The 20,473-nt window shown below is 36.5% G+C and overlaps 1 protein-coding gene across 3 annotated transcripts in view; it reads left to right on the plus strand.

The window, feature by feature from the left end:
* The first annotated feature begins 3,788 nt into the window (after nucleotides 1–3,788).
* Nucleotides 3,789–20,473, plus strand: part of LOC145787594 (uncharacterized) — a 37,428-nt gene continuing 20,743 nt past the window's right edge. For 2 of the 3 annotated variants that reach the window (XM_082599364.1, XM_082599366.1), the window contains exons 1-6: nucleotides 3,789–3,994; nucleotides 10,753–10,835; nucleotides 14,301–14,439; nucleotides 17,262–17,346; nucleotides 17,552–17,721; nucleotides 18,179–18,280. In XM_082599364.1, coding sequence (XP_082455490.1) covers nucleotides 3,868–3,994; nucleotides 10,753–10,835; nucleotides 14,301–14,439; nucleotides 17,262–17,346; nucleotides 17,552–17,721; nucleotides 18,179–18,280 — 706 coding nt within the window. In that variant the 5' untranslated portion in view covers nucleotides 3,789–3,867. The remainder of the gene's footprint in view (nucleotides 3,995–10,752; nucleotides 10,836–14,300; nucleotides 14,440–17,261; nucleotides 17,347–17,551; nucleotides 17,722–18,178; nucleotides 18,281–20,473) is intronic. The other variant, XM_082599365.1, reaches the window with a different exon arrangement.

The following is a 20,473-nucleotide window of genomic DNA, read 5'->3' on the forward strand; positions in this document are numbered from 1 at the left end:
GAGGATAAAGATTCAAAACCAACCTTTTATTTTGCCCGTACAAAAATAGCACAGTGCAATTATACACAATATAATAACTAGGGCCATTTTTATATGACCTTAAAAAATCAATAATATGATTTTATTTTTTGGAAAATATGACTTTATGTGAAAATCGTTTATTTTTACATACGAACAACGTCACTCACGGAACTAAAGAGTAAAACATACGCAACATAATAGTAATACACATCCATTTTTATTTTAAACCACTGTTGTAGTACAGTTTTATGTAGGGACAGGAATACCCGGACGACTCACTTTACTGATTTTTCTTGCGCATTGGACAGCTGGAGGGTTACTAAGAAGTTCAAAAATTAGCAGAACTGCACAGCGTTTTCTTTGCTTTTAGATGAATTCATTCTCATCAAATGAATTGCTATATTTGGTTAAAATTTTGAGTGCTAGAACATCTGCAGAACCTTAGTGCAGCAGTGTGAGGCTACTTACCGTTACTGGTGTTGCGTGAAGTCTACCCCTGTATTATCATGACTTCAGTACTATTAAATAAAGATGATATCACATATTTCCTACATTTATTTTGGCGATACACACTTTGTACACCCGTGGACAGGTCATGTAAACTGTATCTGAGTATGCGACATATGGCAGTAGACCTCAAGCTGTAGTTGCATCAACTTTTGTCATAACATTGTGACCCTCCAGTTGTCCACCTTACTTTTGAGTGAGCAATCCCCTACTTCTACCATCCCTAGTTTCATGTAGTGTGGAATATTAGAGTCTTTGAAGTTACGATTTGGACGTAAAAATGACTTTAGTAAGGAAAATGAGCACTCCACAGACGCTGATGTGGGTTGACACTTCTGCAGTTTTGCATAAAGCGCTGGTAAAATGTCTTGTCTTTGTAGCTCCATAATTTGTTTCACATCGTTTTTGTCCAATTGCTTCTTAATGTAATTTTTGAGCTCAAGCGGATCTTTTCCGAAATCAAGGGCATTTAGATCAGCATAGGCCTCTTTGATGGTGTACGTACAACTTTCCATTTTGAGTATTAAGTTGACCTCAATGTGTGACCTCATAAAATATAGGTCTGTGACTGTAAGTGTTATGTAGGCTAATCCTACAGTTTGCCTTCGTTCAATCAGAAATTGCCTTACTTTCTTAGTGCTTAATTGCTTCACCGCTTAAATTGGTATTTTTTATTTAAAGTATACAACGGTATGACTTTATAACTCAAAAATATGACTATATAACTTAACAAGCTGATTTATGACCTAACCAGGAAAATATGACTTTATATGACTTCATAACTTTCTTAATATATCTCATAGGGATGCGGTTCTTGCGTTAAAATTGATTTCACGACTTACTGATGCATAGAAAAAAATATGACTTTAAATAGCCCTAATAATAACAATATTTATATACTGTAGTGCCACATCCACAGTCAAACTATGCTCCTGGTCCTGGGTGCTGTACATGACAATGGTGATAATTAATACCGTACTTTCAGTCATTTTTTTTCAGCTTCTTTTACTCAAATAGGCAAACAATTCCAGCAACTGGCAGCAACAACTGGGAAGGTGCGATTTCCATATTGTGTCTTTCATGAAAGGTTGCACAAGACCAATTGGCAGGTTTATAGTGAACAAGCAAAGTGTCCAGATAAATAACAAAACCATGGAAAACTTTATAAATTAATAGACATATTTTGAAGCGAATATGATACAATACTGGAAGCAAATGCAGGGATTTTAGTATAGGAGTGATATGCCTACGTTTATGTGTTAAAGTATTTAGCCGAGCGGCAGCATTTTGAACTCTTTGAAGATGCAAAATAGTACAATGTGGAATGTTATTTAACAATGAATTTGAATAATCAAGCCTGGATGTTACAAGTGCATGAGTTAATGTTTTACAAGCATCAACATTCATAAATTGTCTGATGGAAGCAATATTTCTAAGATGAAAAAAGCAAGATTTAACAGTGGAACTGACAAAGTTTTCTAAACACAAATGTTGATTTAATGTTACACCAAGCAGTTTAATTGAGTTAGAAGAAGAAATATTGATATTACCTCAGGGTAAGGGTCATGTCGTTAAACTTTGAAATACTTACATCGTTTCGGAGAAAATACAATAAACTCACATTTTTCTTGATTCAGTTTCAACATATTATAAGACATCCAATTTTAGATATCAACCATACATTTTTGGAATTTTGACTTAATACAACACAATGAATCTTCATCAGTAACATGCAAATACAATTATTGTATATCATCAGAATATGAGTGGTACCGGTATGAAAGCCCATGTCGCTTTCTGATGTCAAACAGAGGTTTGATGTAGAGGCAAAACAGGACAGGGCCGAGAACAGAACCCTGAGCAACTCCAGAAGAAAGAAATGTTGCGGAAGACTTTGAGTATTCAATTGCTACAGACTGAGTTTGGTCATAAAGATAAGAAGAGAACCAGTCAAGTGCAATTCCTCTAATGCCAAAATCTGATTTGAGACAATTTAGAAGAATTTTGTGATCAATGGTATCAAAAGCAGCTGAAAGATCAAGAGAAAGTAGCACAGCGCTGTGATTACAGTCAAGTACAGTAGCAATATTATAATGGATTTTTAGTAAAGCTGATTCTGTGGAGTGATGTTGATGATAAACAGATTGATTGTTATCAAATAAATTTTGCATGTTTATGAATATGAATGAAGCAGCACCATAGCTATCTACGGTAGATACCACAACAGACAAGAAACAGCGAAAGACTATATCAGTCATTGAGTCAGCTGATTCCTTGTTCTTAATGTAACAAATGTCAAGCATCGGTAAATTACATTAAAAGAAGATAAGCTGATGTTTAGTAAAAATGAAAGAAAAAAAGAAGCTGTAGCGGTCATTGAATTGTCTAAACATCCGCCCATACCGAATTGTAAATGCTACAGCAACATCCCAAGTAGGCTACCAGCTTGGTAGTAGGGATGATGTGACAAATGATACCTTGTTCTTCTGCAAGTATGAGTTTATTACAAGAAAAAAAATGAGCTTACAGATCGAAAACGTTGCAGCCAAATAATGCATTCATTACAAATAGAACGAATTGAACTGATTCAGAACAGAAAAACTATAGGCTAACCATATAAATTGATGCTGTCACTTCCAAGAAAAGAATCCGTGGTGAACTGACTAAAAAAACGCACCACCCAATTGACTGACAAAAACCATACTGATAAGCCTACTTTTTTTTGTTTAGCACTGAGCAGATGATTTTAATGAAGCTCAATGTGATTAGAATGCTCCAAGTAATTAACCGTGCAACTGAGACTATTTTGATTAAACATATCAATTGCTTTGTTTGTGCCACTATCTCATATCCTGCTTCTGTCAATCTTGCGTAATCTGCTTGAGTCCTTTTCTGAACAATTAATTAATTTTACAGCTCAAATACTTGACCTGTTGTGCTGCGTAATTTTTCAGTTATCATTTTGTGTGAGCAAGTTAAGCAGCTTCTCAAATGTTTTGATTTTACCATGTTTTTTCTTGTGACACTGTATGATTCTTTAGTATTTTTTTTTAAATTTTTTTTATAGGCTTGAAAAGGGCTGTATGACTAGAGTAGATGAAAACGTTTGCGTAGGCTATTGTTTTTTTATTTTTATAATGTTTAATGTAGTGTTGTTGCTGAGTTTTATCTGTTTATAGTTTAAAAAATTTATCTCTCTACCCAATTTGTATATATTTTATATAACCAAATAATTTCTTTTGTCCTATATTACAGTACGTCAGAGTTTGTAAAGATTTCAATTTTAAGTTTAATCAAAGAAATAACAAACTTAGGCATACATTGTTTTGATATATTATAATGCCTGGGTTCAAACCAAAGTTTGCAGTCCCTTCATCTCAAGTTGAATCTGCAATTATCACCGGTATTAATCGAAAAGAAATTGAGAAATGTTCTGCAAAAGCAAAAATCAGCAATATTACTTGTAGTGAGTATTTTTGTTTTCTTCACTTAACTTAAAGATATCTGGTGCGAAATAGGCAGTTGTGATAAAATAGTTTCATTTAGACTTAGGTCAATATCATGATCAACAGAAATGAGACATCACAATCATTATCTAGCCTAGGCTACTCTTATAGCTCAGTTGAATTGTAATAGCCTACACTATTTTTGTAACAGAAAAAAAAATAGAATCACGCAATGCTAGTTCAACTCTTGAGCAATGCATTTTCAGGATATTTTTCTTCTTGGCGACCTTTGGTAAATTGAATAATTTTCTGACAAATGATAACTTTTTAAAATATCTGTGTCTGGGCTTGCACTAGTGGTACAAAGTCTTTACAAGAAGAAGTTGTCAAGATTAAGTTTTCTCAATCTAACAATAAAGATTAAAAATTAGGTTGTATTTAGTAGTGTTTCATGTTTCAAAATGATTTTCTTGTTGCAATCATTTTACTTAATCAATAATCATCTTTGTTGCATATGTCTTAACTAAACCAGATTGCTGCATGTTTTATCAAACCAGATTACTGTATTTGTCATACTGTATAGCAGGGCTTCTTAACCGGGGGTAAATTTACCTCCTGGGGGTAAATTTCACCTACCGAGGGGGTAAATTTACTAAATCATAAATTAAAGCAAACTTTATTTGTTCAGTTATTAAAAAACTGGTAGTGTTGCACTCAATTTTGATTCAAATTTATGCTTAATGCAAGTTTTCGTCTTTTTCTTTTATCTCCACGCAAGTAGACTACCAGTTTCATTTCAGCAGGGTATGTGTGCTACATTTTCACAGTACACAACCTAATTAGGACTTCGACCACAAAGATGAAATTTGAGCTAGTAAGGCAAGAATTAGTCTTCAGCTAGACGAGTCAAGTGACGTGTTGAACTGTGCATATTTGTTGGTTTTCTGTCGATATGTGCATGCTGGTGAGTTGAAAAAGTACCAAAGCGGTTAATGTTCTGAAAAAAATGGATGATTTCTTTCAAAATAATATATCCTGGAAACATGTGGGTTCACTTTGCACAGACGGTGCCCCTTCTATGCTCGGTGCTAAGTCTGGCTTTACAACTCTGGTGAAAAAACGGGCACCGAACATCATTTCTACTCACTGTGCCCTTCATCGACAAGTAGCCTACTGGCAAGTAACCTTTCCAGAACATTTGAAAGCAGTATTGAAGGCTTTGAAGCATGTGGTTGAATGGGTGAATTTTATAAGGGCACATGCTCTTAATTATCGTCTTTTCAAAGTAGTTTGTGATCAGATGGGATCAGAACACTCTGTTCTCCTTTATCACACCGAAGTTCGGTGGCTCTTTAGGGGTATTGTTTTGTCTCAAGTTTTTGAACTACATGGTGAAATTGAGATTTTTCTTCGAGAACGCAAATCTCCGTTGAGTATAGGGTCATTCCATGTCAACTCAACAGGTTTTTGGAAAAGTGCAAGCTCGACCCTCTTAGATTTTCTTGAAATTCACACTAAAGTTTCATATTGATGTATAATGAACACAAAAAAAATTTCAGCTCATTATCTCAAGACGTTTAGAAATTACAGTCCTTCAAAGTCACCAAGGTCTCTCAAAATGCGTTCGCATGTAAATTTTCCTCCATGTTTGGGTCTTCATAACTTTTCATGTAAAGCATTTACAAATCTGAAATTTGGTATTCTGATTAAGAAGCAGCCCTAGTTTTCATATCTACCATCGAAATTGCTAATTTCAAATTAGTTTTAGATATAGAACCTTTCAAAAATTGAAATTTTTTACATTTGAAAAAATTACATCAATTTTTGATGTCCGCTATCTCCCAAACCAATAGTCCCAGAACTACCATTTTGCATATTATTATTCTATACTAGTTGGTAATTAACCCCCATGAGACTTACACTAAAAAAATGTGAAATTATTGAAGTTTGGAGGGTGCAAAGATGAAGCGCGAGCAAAAAAGCGCAAAATGCGCCATCTTGTGGTTAATATTTGACCCTGTGGACAGTCATTCAGGAAGTTGAAACTTTCAGAAAAAAATCTTCTTTGCCTGAGCTATAAACAGTTCAAGTTTCAAATATGTAACCCAACTCCTTCAATAGTAAATGCAGCTGTGAAATCATGAGTTTGACCATCACATGCAAAAGTCTTGGGGGTGTGAGGTAGTGTGGCTTACTTGGCAAACATGAAAATGTTTTGAATTTTGCTGAGGACACCCTTTTAAATTGTGAAGTTGTCAGAAAAAATAACTCCTTCAAAACATTTTTGAATTTGAAATTGATTTAGGGGTGGCCCTCTCCCCCTGAAGTTCTGCGCCCTCCCCCAAAATACCAAATCTTCATATCTCAAAAACTGCTGAAGCTAGAGATACAGTTTTTGTGTCAAAAGATGCAGAAAACATGGTTTCCTATCTGCTTTCTGAACAGTGATTGTGCCTATCTTGAGTAGAAAAGCAGTTATTTCAAAAAACCTGTTTCGGGTATTCCAGCACAAAGCAGCGCTGAACAAGTATTTTGGTCCAAGTTATTCAATGCACAAAGTTCATAAACTAACTTGTATAGCTGGTTAGTTTCAAGGTAAAAATGAAACTAAACAAACAAGCAAGCAAACAAAGAAAAAAAAACAAATGAATCAGCAATAGGTAGTAGCAGCATCACATCAGAAGATGCTCTCACAACTCACGAATGAGTACTGGGTTCCATTCCTGGATATTTTGTGTATAATAAGTCCTCTACAGTTGCAAGGGCATGGTGGCAGACAGTACAGATTAAACACAATGGACTATGATCGAATTATGATTATTTTGCCATCACACTGCAAATGAATTGTAATGACTTGCCACAATCTTTTGTGTCCGTTACTTTGCTTCCAGTGTTTAAGTCTTATGTAAGATGTTCTGACTTGCAAATCTCAGTGTTAATTTGTTTTTTTTATTCCTGGCCGGGGATGTCCTGTGACAAATATATCCTGTACACTTATGGAGTTATATTATTTTGCTGTGCAATATTCTTTGCCTCATACTGTTGAATGTGCTTTGCTAACTACAGTACCATACTTGCTTTGTTGTGTTAGTGCTGCTTTATTTTACTGTTACCAACTCAATGTGCTATTGAGCAAGGCATTTAAAGATAATTATGCTGAAACACGGAAAAGCCATCTACCCGTTGTGATGGTTATGCTATGATCTTAAAAAGTCAACAGTAAATAGCAGAGATTCACAAAAACATGAAACAATACAACTCTCCTGTTTTGACTTAGTTATAGCTGCGAGTTGTGACCTATTACTGATTCATTTGACTTTTTTTTCTTTGTTTGCTTGCTTGTTTGTTTAGTTTCATTTTTATCTTGAAACTAACCAGTTATATACAAGTTAGTTTATGAACTTTGTGTATTGAATAGCTTGGACCACAATACTTGTTCAGCGCTGTTTTGTGCTAGAATACCCAAAACAAGTTTTTTTTTAAATAACTGCTTTTCTACTCAAGATAGACACAATCACTGTTCAGAAAGCAGATAGGAAATCATGTTTTCTGCATCTTTTGACACAAAAACTGTATCTCTAGCTCCAGCAGTTTTTGAGATATGAAGATTTGGTATTTTGGGGGAGGGCGCAGAACTTCAGGTGGAGAGGGCCACCCCTAAATCAATTTCAAATTCAAAAATGTTTTGAAGGAGTTATTTTTTCTGACAACTTCACAATTTAAAAGGGTGTCCTCAGCAAAATTCAAAACATTTTCATGTTTGCCAAGTAAGCCACACTACCTCACACCCCCAAGACTTTTGCATGTGATGGTCAAACTCATGATTTCACAGCTGCATTTACTATTGAAGGAGTTGGGTTACATATTTGAAACTTGAACTGTTTATAGCTTAGGCAAAGAAGATTTTTTTCTGAAAGTTTCAACTTCCTGAATGACTGTCCACAGGGTCAAATATTAACCACAAGATGGCGCATTTTGCGCTTTTTTGCTCGCGCTTTATCTTTGCACCCTCCAAACTTCAATAATTTCACATTTTTTTAGTGTAAGTCTCATGGGGGTTAATTACCAACTAGTATAGAATAATAATATGCAAAATGGTAGTTCTGGGACTATTGGTTTGTAATTTTTTCAAATGTAAAAAATTTCAATTTTTGAAAGGTTCTATATCTAAAACTAATTTGAAATTAGCAATTTCGATGGTAGATATGAAAACTAGGGCTGCTTCTTAATCAGAATACCAAATTTCAGATTTGTAAATGCTTTACATGAAAAGTTGTGAAGACCCAAACATGGAGGAAAATTTACATGCGAACGCATTTTGAGAGACCTTGGTGACTTTGAAGGGCTGTAATTTCTAAACGTCTTAAAATAATGAGCTGAAATTTTTTTTGTGTTCATTATACATCAATATGAAACATAAGTGTGAATTTCAAGAAAATCTAAGAGGGTCGAGCTTGCACACCCTGTTGAGTTGACATGGAATGACCCTATAAGCACTTTGGCGACCACAAATTTATTGGTGCATTGGCTTACTTGACAGACATTTTTTCAAGTTTGAACCAGCTCAATATGCAAAAGCAAGGAAAAAGTGATACCATTATATAAATACCATTATATGATGTACATAATAAAATTCAGGGCTTTTAGACAAAATTAGATCTGTGGAGTAGAAGAGTACAAAAAAGAATTTACGCAAATTTTCCAACATTTGATGTTTGGAAAGTCAGTAGAAGTCGCAACGAGATTTCTGACCTCGAAGTCTGGACACAGACATCACAAGGGGCCACCAAAATGGTGGGGGTAAATTTTACTTTTTTCATTCGGCAAGGGGTAAACAAGACAAAAAAGGTTAAGAACCCCTGCTGTATAGGGTGTTTTGTGGTCACAAATTCTTATTGGGGATCCCTTATATTGTTGGGGCTTGGTGATGTCATTATCTGTAGCAGGCTAGTTGTAGGCCTACAATTTGTGCTGATTGTAGTTCAGTAGGTGAATGCTTTGTCTGGAAAAATTTTTGCACGTTTTGTCTGATTAAAGAAAAGCAGTACTCCTGTTAAAGTTTTACAGTGAAATAAGTAAAGTTTATTTTTTATTTTTTCAATCAAAATGTTGTTTCAAAGTGGCATTTATTTTGCAAACCAAATTGAAGTGTTAGTGTCTATTTTTATGTTACGGTAATTTCTGAAGATAGTATTATTAATTGGCTTTTCCAAGAGCACGCACAATAAGTGAACTTGTCTACTTTTCTCCACACTGTTGGAGCTGAAAGTCAACAGAGAAATTACAAATAGACTACTATTTTTGGAAGTCCTTTTGACATGAAATGCAGGCCTCGAAATTCCGGCGGTCATGGCGGACATGACCTCCGGAATGACCTCGAATGTCCGCCGAAGCCGACTCATTGGTCGGTCATAAATGACCGCCGCAAAATTCTTTACAAAAATAGAGCTAATGCAACAAAAATATGTTTTAAATTTGAATTGTTACAATTGTTTGTTGTACGCGAACAAATACGGAGCTGAAACAATAATAGTACAGGCAATTGCTTTAAAGATCACATCAGAGTGGCGTAGTTAACGAGCTGATGGTAAAAGTAGCCATTTTTACATCATTTCAACGCCTTGCAATGTTGCCTTTAAATAAAGTTGTCTGAACTTTTCGGCAGGATACAGTATGTATTCTAATTTTAACAATGAGGATTATTGCGTAACGTTGATCGTTTGTTAAAAAGAAACGTCACAGAGAAGCAAGTCTCAGCTGGGTTCCGCACGTGCTTAGGCGAATGTGGCGACCTTATTCACGCTGATACTGATAGAAATAGAATTTCTGCACATAAGGGAGGGTGTTAGACTAACACTATTGTGTTAGTTAGTTAACACTAACACTATTAAAGGCTAACACTATTGAGTCACTAATGCGCATTTGTCTGGACAGTCCTGACATGGAGATTTACGACCCCGCGTCGGCAGTAATCGCTTGGCACAACGATTCTATAACGCGGAAACCACCGAATAAATGATCGGAGTTGCTTTTGTAATAAGGAAATTTGGATTGTTTTTTTCAATTGTGTTTATTGCGTCATTACACGACTGTCATTAACGCACTGATTTATTTGCAAGCAAAATATATGTCCGGTTGAGATATCAAATGTCCGCTGAAAGGGCCAGTCCGGTAGGACATGCTTGACCGCCGGAAAAAAGTACAAATTTCGAGGCCTGAAATGGTTAAGGTTTGTTCTACAATCTAATGGTATTTGAGGTGAAAGATCGTTGATCTGCAACCGGGTGCCACAAATAATCTTTTTCTTTTAAAGAGTGCTGTACAAAAAGGTTAGAAACAACTAGTTTAATGTATGAAGATGATCCTGACTGAGATGTTGGATTATTGGCTGTAAACTGTGTCAAGCTGTAGAGTTGGTTATACGTGCTTGTGTAATTTAAGAACAAGCTTTGTATTTGAAAGAGATACTTTTGCATTCATCAAAAGCGCCATGCACCTATATTAAGATGCATCAAACCCCCTCATCAAAAAATTTTCTCATGGCAGTATGTTAAACTGTTAAAGTTGTACTATCCCTAATAAAAAACCTAAAAAAGTCAATTGTGTAAAATATTACAAAATTTGGATGAACTTCACATGCGGATGCTAAAATTTATCAGTACTGGTACTGGTATGACATTGTATGTTAATGTCTGATATTTTTTGCCCCTGAAATGAGACATTACAAAGAGAGGGGATTCTGGCAATAATGTTTATTGTTTATTAATTATTTGTTTAGAAGAAAATGATGATTCCAGGGATTCAGATTCATTGATGCAAAACAATAACCAAACAAGCTTAGAAAAATTTGAACAAGCGATGGTAAGTAGTTTAATCTGTAACAGCTGATCTGTCCACCTTTTAAAGTTGATTATAACCATGTGTGGTAATAAACATGTTAGTAGCCATATGAACTTGTATAATTATGCAAAACTACTTTTTTGGAAAGGCTAGTTTTTATTATAATTAAGTTATTTATTTGCTAACTATTAATTAGTCTATAATAACTAACTGTTGTTTCACTTTGTGTTTTTCCTTCATAGTTGCCACTAGCATCGTCCCAATTATATTTTTAACTGTGTTTGATCGCTGTACTGCAGTAAACGTAAAGGTTTCATTCATACTCAGTTATTGAGTTTTGGGGTACGAGAAAATAAGGTTGTCATTATACTCAGCCTTTGGCACTAACGAGAGTAGGATGGCCAGTTTTTTTCTTTCGGTTGCCTTTTCTTCAACAACTATGCCTATCCAAGTGTTTGTCAACAACCAGTATAAGCCGGGAGTCGAACCAGAATTGCATGATTGGAAAGCGCCTTACCCAGGCCTCGAAATTTTTTTTTGTTGATGGTGGACAAACGTATCCGGTCTGAGCAGCTACCGTATCTCGGCGGACACACCAGTTTTAGCGTCAGTCGTCATGCTCAATCACTTTATTTTGATAATTCTTCGCCATTTAAAAACTATACAGTAGATACGGTTTAGAAGGCTTTTTAAAATTTCACCGAAGTCACTCTGAAAGGCTTTCATCAGACCAACAACGTGCGCTTGATATTTGATATATGAAGAGTCAAAGCGCCCTGTAGCTCCTTAACCGTACCTGTTACTGGCGTAGACCCTATGCAGGGTTCGACCTTAACTTTTTTTCGCACTGGCCAACCGGACCAGTGGCTCACCATTTGCACTGGTCCGCACGAGATCGCACTGGTCCGTCCCATTTACTGATAAAAACAAGATTGTCGTGGGAAGCACGAGGCCAACCCAGGGAAAACCACCTTAAAACGACAATAATGAATGGTGGCAATAACATGGAAATATACATAGGCAATAACAGTAACAACAGTTTATCTAGGCAAGACATTCAATCTACGTTGAGTCTTCCATCTACTTGGATCAATCAATCTACTTGAATCTGATGATGGGTCATAATCGGAATCTGATGACGGGACGATCACGGGGTCATAATCGGAATCCGATGTGTGTTTGTCTGGCCTTGTAAACACATAGCCAGTGTCGGGCCTTCTTGACCTCACAGCTCACATGTTGTTGCGATTACCCTTTTTCTTACGATTTAACACCATCACATGATGTTGCGATTGCTTTTTTCTTACGATTTAACACGTGGTGTTGCGATTGCCTTTTTCTTACGGTTTAACACGCACGGATCACGTGTTTTGTTGTTTGAAGAGAAGCGCAAACGAGAACCACGCACCCTAAGCGATCAAACGACATAATACAATGATATTTTCGCACTGGACAGTTGGACCAGTGCGAAACGATTCGTACTGGTCCGCGGGGAACTCGCACTAAACATTGGCCAGAGGACCAGTGCTAAGATCGAACCCTGCTATGGTCTCGCTCTCTGCTAATTCAGCAATTTCACATAGAAGCAGTGACGCTAGAAACCTGAGATTTCTTGACTTTTACTTTTTTTCTTGTCCCAACTTTTAATCCCGATTATGTTGGTATCGGATAATTGTGAAGTTCACAATAAACCTTTTGTCACAGCCAGTTATGAAATGCAAGAAATTTGCTGATATTCAATAGCTTGATTGACAGTTTACTATTAGCGTGCGGTTTCATTTTGTGTTTGTCGGCAGCGCTAAAATTCCATTCTGTACCCAAGCAGCAAAATCCGTCATTTTTACATTGATTCAATGTCGATTTTGCTGTCTGGGTAGGGAGTTACGATCTGACGCGATATGAGTCATTCTTTGCTGGCAGACAATAATTAGGAAGGTAATTAGCTATGTGCGCAAATTGCTTTGTAGTGTAAAAAGTGCATGGAATACTATTTGCACAGAAACGGAAAAAAAATTGATGAAATTCTGTGTTCAACGCAAGAAGACTTTCAAAATAAAATGTGAACTGAGAAATTTGACCGAGAAATTGCAAAAATAGGTCAAAAACCGAGTCTTCATCACCTTTTCTACCTAAAATACACAATCACGAATATAGTTTGCAAAATAAATTGATTGAAGTGATAGATAAGGCTTTTGACCAACGGCAGACTTTGTTCTGCTATTTGATATAAGCCGACAGAGTAATTAGCAATAAGAGAGACGTAGACCTGATGGTCTCGGCCAGTAACTCTTGCCGCCAAAAGGAAGCAGTAACAGATACGGTTAATACCTCGCATAACTGATTAACTTCCACCAAACGAGGTCGTGTGACTTCTTGTGTCACAATGCTCAGGGCACAAGTCGGAAAACTTCTACACTGACGCTGTGACGCTACTATTTTCTGCTTTGCAAAGTTTCACTAGGTGTTTTCTTTAGGTTCATTTTTGCGTGGCATGTGTGCAAAAGTGAATTTTCCCTGGGCCTTTTCTTTCTTACTGTAATACTACAGTAATACCAAAACTTAACAAATTTTGTTGCATCTCGGCTGTAATACGAGTACGAGTAGGCTGTAATAGCCTACTCGTATAATCTAATCGTTATAGCCTACTCGTACTCCCATCGATTCTCAGTAAAGAATTCACATTCGTTACGTTGATTCAATGTCATCAATCGGTGAAGCAACGTAAAAATCGAAAGTATTCACATTTTTTAGATGCTCGCTAGAATACGCTGGAAATTACAGTATATTCTCGCAATAATTGTTCAGAATGGCCCGTTTCGGTGAGTCCGATCCCTTAACGGGGGATTTTTTCAATTTTTTTCTTTAAATTATCGGGTACCGTAGCCTAATTATCATTGCCGTTTTAGGGTTAGGGGTTAGGATTAGGGGTTAGAGGTTAGGAACTCACCGAATCAGACTCACCGAATTGGACTCACCGAATAGTAGCAGACCCACAATTGTTCGTGCTATGTAATGATGGTTTGTATCGCTAATTCATGTGTTATTTCTCCGCCGACATTTATGACCGATCCAGATGGTACGGTACTTCCCACAGACATCACATGCTATGACGGCGGACATGTCCGCCATGAATTTCAAGGCCTGCTTACCTGCGCCTTACCTGCTGCGCTATTCCTGAATAATGAACATACAGTTAGTGAAAAACACATCGGCCTAATCAATGCAACAAAATATTCAATAAATTTTTTTCAGTGTAATCGCGCACTGGCAGGCTAGTGCTTGCGTATCGGTATGTGTGCCATGGTTTGAGTAGCACTGGCCTAGCCTTTAATGACCAAAAAAACTGAAAAACTATAAAATATGATGCCTGATGAACAGTCTCATTCTGTACATATGTTATAAAAGTAATAAGTAAAAATGTAAGGGTTTCATAATGATGTATGTGTTGCGGTTTATTCTGTACTTGGCATTATATATTTTATGCAGACAGATTCTGAACCACTCAATTCTTTGAATAAAGTAGCTGGGAATTGCAGTACTACGTCTCAAGAGGGTTTAACAGATGCTGATTATAATGAGATTTTTGACACTGTCATTGCAAAAGCGGCAGCTGGATTATTATCAGGTAATTCAATGCTTCAGGCATAAAATTGGTTGATATTTTGTATATACAATTATACATAGTTTAGTGTGCCTTTACTACGCCATATACAATATCGTCTCTAATAAGCTGAACTATCGTAACTCCAAAAATGCAGTTTTAAGAAAATTGAATTTTAAAGTTCACGCTGTGTTTGCTGTACATTCATTTACGATAGTTTATCGTTCTGTATCATCAAAACTAAAGCAGATGGACTTACGATGCTGTAACAAAACAAACTGTAGTCTATAAAGATACCAAATCAATCAAAAACGCAATTTTGAAAAATTTGGACTTATGATAGTTCAGCTTATTAGAAACGATATGTAATATTGTTAATGGTATAATTTTTAAGTGAAATACAGATTTAAAGTACTTTGTGCTGTAATCTTAAAAAATATTCTAGACCAGAAAAAAGTCAAAACATTGACGTACGGTATGTAAAAGGGAGATGGAGGCATGGGTTAAACAGAGCACGTCTTTTAGGCACAGACAATTAGGCGCCTGCCAAATAGGTGTGCACACTGTGGCGTCAGGATATTTAGGTATGGCACACTGTGACACCCGGTTATTTAGGACTAGAGGCTATTCCCAATAAAGTCTATTTCACTAGGTGCTTGATGGTAATACTGCAGGTTATATCAGCTTGGCAGATGGGCAATGCTTTTCACACAAAATGTTATATTGAACAGAAAATATACACAGTTTTGTTAATTCACGTGTCTGGCATGTATTTACTGTCACTCCAGGTTTGTGTCGACGAAAGCTTTATTAATAAATTATTAAAGTTTCGGAACATGACTGAGTTCACTTCTAGTTAAGTCAAATAATGACTACGGTATAATAAACATCAGTAAAAACATACCTTATGTTCAAGCGGGTTGTAAGCTTGTCTGATGAGTAACTTACTGTTCCGTCAAAAGCCCCGACTAGGTTTTAAGACAATAAAATATAGTCTATCTTATTACTTAAGGCCAGTTAAAAAATTGGGTAATTTCCAAACCAGCTAGTTATTTGCAACAAAGCAGAATTGCGAAACAGTATATACCGATTAAGCAAACTCGCGCCATTTTGCTTGTAGCTTGTAGCCTTGGTGCATAATTATGTCCTGTAGAGATTTGTTTATATCAACAGTAGTAGAGCGTTGTCTTACACCTACTCGCCACATGACCTATCCATTCTGAGTAGAGTGAGAAAACTTTTATTTCATCTGTTGCGAGATCGGAACTTTACAATTATAAACAATGTGAATAAACTAGCACTATAATGATCCAGATTCCACACCAGACAGGATGCAGCGAAAGACAATAACAGTCACTGAGTCAGCTGCTTCCCTGTTCTTAATTGGGTCTGCTACTATTCGGTGAGTCCGATTCGGTGAGTCCGATTCGGTGAGAGCCTTTTTCGGTGAGAGCCCTATTCGTTGATTTTTTTGAATTTTTTTTTGAAAATTATCGGGTACCGTAGCCTAATTAAAACCTCTAACCCCAAAAACCCAAACCCCCAAAAAACCCCAAAACTCCCAAAAACCCCCAAAAACCCAACCCCCCCAAAAAACCTCAAAACCCCCAAAAAACCCCAAACCCCAAAAAAACCCGAAACCCCCTAACCTCAAAACCGCAACCTCCAAAAACCCAACCTCCAAAAACCCCTAACCCCTATCCCCTAACCCTATAACGGCAATGATAATTAGGCTACGGCGCGCAATAATTTAAAAGAAAACTCACCGAATAGGGCTCTCACCGAAAAAGGCTCTCACCGAATAGGGCATTCACCGAATCGGACTCACCGAATCGGGCCATTCCGTCTTAATGAGACAAATGTCAAGCATCGGTAAATTACATTGAAACAAGATAGTTGCTTATGTTCACATTGTTCAGTTATAATGAAAACAAACCTTTTAACTTGCGTTTTGTCTATTTATTGTTTTTTTTTGCGTATTTATTATTTGCAGTGATTAATTGCGCATTTCGGTATTTGTTTATTGCTTAATAAAAATCTTTATCTTACACCTCGTGCACCTGTTCAAACAAAAGAGCTTGCTAACTGGGTTCCAGGCTAAGCTACTTGCATAGTCAGGCACTACTTGCACACTCATATGTTTCAAAGTGAAATTCACTTTGTAACATACTGGGGGGAGAACTCGCATAATCATTAATCAAGTATTTCTGATAAATTAGATACTCCAAATAGCACCTAAATGACAGGGCGCCACAGTGTGCACACCTATTTGGACCCGGGTTGAACTATGCAAAGTCAAAAAGTGTCACGACCTTTCCAGAAATTTGAGTTTAAGTCTCTGGAGAAACAGTTTTATTTAAACATTTTGTCTTATCAATGAACATGTTGCAATTTTAGCCTTTTGGAAGTAAGATCAATTTTTTATATTTTATTTTACCATACCGGTCAATAGACTAAAATGGTAACTGATTTTGTTCGTGCAATATTTTCTATAAGTGACCATATATTCAACTGACATTCTGTCTAATCGTCGAGTTAAGTTTGAACTCCGTGCTCTTTCACCACACGGGTCAATCCACCATTTTTCACTGCCTTGTTTTATTATTTAACTGTTGTTGGTTGGCTTATTTGTGTTTAGTTATTGTACTTAATTTTTGGTGTGACTTATATATTTAAACATTTTGGTGGCAGCTGACTTTGGTAACCTTTTGGTCTAACGTTGCCATTCTTGTTGTGCAAACTATTTGCCATTTTTAATTGTAGGCCTACAACTTTTTTCACTCTAATAAAAACAAGTAAACTAAACTGAAAATATTTTGGTAAGTTCCATGTTTTTACATTGTTAGTTTGTCACAAAGTTGCTGCTATTCCTGATCCAAGTCAAGCTGCGGCACAATTCTCAGTGAGGACCTCCAATACCTCCCCAGTTAAGTAAGTCTAGTAGAAGTCTTACTGTTCTGCGCAATGTTCATAGTTTTCGAAAAATTACTTCTTTCAAAACAAAAGCAATGAAAACCCAACTTCATCGATTGGTCATCGACCGGAATTTCTTACATGAAAGTTTTTATTGAAAAACATGATTTTGCAACAATTGCTGTATTGTAGTCATTTGACTCATATTTGTATTTTCTTCCAGTATTCAAGCTCAAAATGAGGTGACCCCAAATACAAGCCCTCAAGATGAGATGTCAACTTCTCCTAAGCTACTGTTGCAAAGACCTGTTAAGAAGCTTGTATGCAAGAATGATTCCAGCAAAAAGTTTTACAAGAGAAAGACATTGGATTATGTTGCTTCTAATGGTTCAGGTTCTCATTAAAGAATTTTGTGCTGTGTGCCCTATTAGTGCTATTACTGAACGTTGTAAATTTTGTTTTTTGACGTGCATTCTACCCTTTTTAGTTTATTATAATTCTATCTTCACTTCAGGTTCAGTCTGTAGCATATCAGAAACTTTAGGCTTTGTTGCCTTGTGTTCTTGTGTATCAAGGAAGTACTTTTCTTTCAAGTGATTTCTTCACCGATCAACATTCTGGATTGCCTCCAAGTTCAGTGTAATGCATTGGGAAAATTCAATTTGCATTCTCTGCAACGTTTCACTTCAAATTATTTTTAAACTAAACAATTTATTTTTGCTTCCATTTCAACGTGGAATGCCATAAAAACTGAATACATTGTTGTAAACGGACGTAAATTATTTTCTTATGATTTTATTAAGGTAAAATTTTTTACAACTATTGCAAAGTTTACATTTAATTCCACAAGTTCAAAGCGAAAAGTTTCCCAAGCACCGTCAAAAGTTGAAACAGAGGCGGCGGAAATCCGATACTGACGTCATCACACATCGCAAGAAAGTTCTTAACAAAGGTATCTACTTGGGTAATTATTTATCAAACTATACCTTGTCAACCCTGTTTGGTCAGTTCTTTTGATGTTGGATAATTTTAATAGTTACTTTTTTGTTGTTTTGCACATGTAATTCATTTAAAATAACAACTTTGTATTGTTTTGATGCAGAAATAGAAGGATACACGAATTTATGACACGAACACGTGTGACGCCATCCCTAGGCCGCAAAGTACGAATGACGCAATACCTGAATGACACAAGGATAATAAATGCTAATAGATTAGAGATATTAAAATTAATTTGCGTTCTTTTGGTGACTATTTACTAGGTTACCTCGTGATGTTAAAGATGATAACTAGCTTTTGTATTTCCGACGTTTCGTCAGTCAGCACGACTGACTTTATCAAGGTGGCTAAAACAGGCTAACACAACCTGTTCAGCAACGATGGCACAACACAAAACATACTGATAAAATGAATAGAGTAAAGCAGCAAGAATCAGAATTAAAACACGCAACAAGATACCTAGAGGTTAAACTAAATGCAGTGAATGCCTAAAACCAGTAGGCTACTTTCCAACAGCGTAAATTTATCTATTGGGCCACTGTCAAGAAACGTTGAAAAGACATCAGACAAGACAGAAAACAAGGGGATTAGCAATAACAATGATAGAGAAGACGCACTGAGAATGGAAAAGGTGAAGCTAAAGTTAAAGTAATTTTTTGTACACAGAGGGGAAATTCTGACCATCTTTCTGGTTAAGAGCATGTTGTGCCTTCTGGTTTATGTACCATTTTTCTGTGAACAATCTTTTTGTATAATCCTTTTCAGTTTTAAGAATGGTGGCGTTGGTCCAAGTAATTTTATGGTCTGAATTTATGGAATGTTTGCAAAGAGCGGAATGCTCAGGACGTTGAAATTTAATAGCTCTTTGGTGCTCGTTGATTCTAGATTTAAGATCACGTTTTGTCTGTCCAATGTAGATTAAATCACAGTCATGAAACGGAACTTGGTAGATCAATCCAGAAACTTCACCTTCTTTCATGGGGTCTTTAGCCGAGAGAAGGTATTTACCTATTGTCAGATAGGGTTTCATCGCAACCTTGATTCCTATGCCATTGAGGATACGCTGAATTTTGTCGGTTACCCCCCTTATGTAAGGAAGACAAGTAAAAGATTTATAAGGAGGAAGCGAAGGTTTCGGTTTTGGTCGCTGTATGCAAGCAAGTTTTCGTGGAAATCCGTTGAGCATTAAAGTGTTGTGAATGTTTTTCTTGTGGTGTGAACGTTCAGAATCATCCGTTATGTGTGTGTTCAGTCTGTTGTACAATGTTTTGGCCACTGTGAGTTTTTGATGCTTGGGGGTGATGTGAGTTGAACTGAGTTGAGTTGAACTGTTCAACTCACATCACCCCAAGCATCAAAAACTCACAGTGGCCAAAACATTGTACAACAGACTGGACACACACATAACGGATGATTCTGAACGTTCACACCACAAGAAAAACATTCACAACACTTTAATGCTCAACGGATTTCCACGAAAACTTGCTTGCATACAGCAACCAAAACCGAAACCTTTGCTTCCTCCTTATAAATCTTTTACTTGTCTTCCTTACATAAGGGAGGTAACCGACAAAATTCAGCGTATCCTCAATGGCATAGGAATCAAGGTTGCGATGAAACCCTATCTGACAATAGGTAAATACCTTCTCTCGGCTAAAGACCCCATGAAAGAAGGTGAAGTTTCTGGATTGATCTGCCAAGTTCCGTGTCATGACTGTGATTTAATCTACATTGGACAGACAAAACGTGATCTTAAATCTAGAATCAACGAGCACCAAAGAGCTATTAAATTTCAACGTCCTGAGCATTCCGCTCTTTGCAAACATTCCATAAATTCAGACCATAAAATTACTTGGACCAACGCCACCATTCTTAAAACTGAAAAGGATTATACAAAAAGATTGTTCACAGAAAAATGGTACATAAACCAGAAGGCACAACATGCTCTTAACCAGAAAGATGGTCAGAATTTCCCCTCTGTGTACAAAAAATTACTTTAACTTTAGCTTCACCTTTTCCATTCTCAGTGCGTCTTCTCTATCATTGTTATTGCTAATCCCCTTGTTTTCTGTCTTGTCTGATGTCTTTTCAACGTTTCTTGACAGTGGCCCAATAGATAAATTTACGCTGTTGGAAAGTAGCCTAC

This window comes from Aplidium turbinatum, chromosome 18 (genome assembly GCF_918807975.1).
Source record: "Aplidium turbinatum chromosome 18, kaAplTurb1.1, whole genome shotgun sequence".
Lineage (NCBI taxonomy): Eukaryota > Metazoa > Chordata > Ascidiacea > Aplousobranchia > Polyclinidae > Aplidium > Aplidium turbinatum.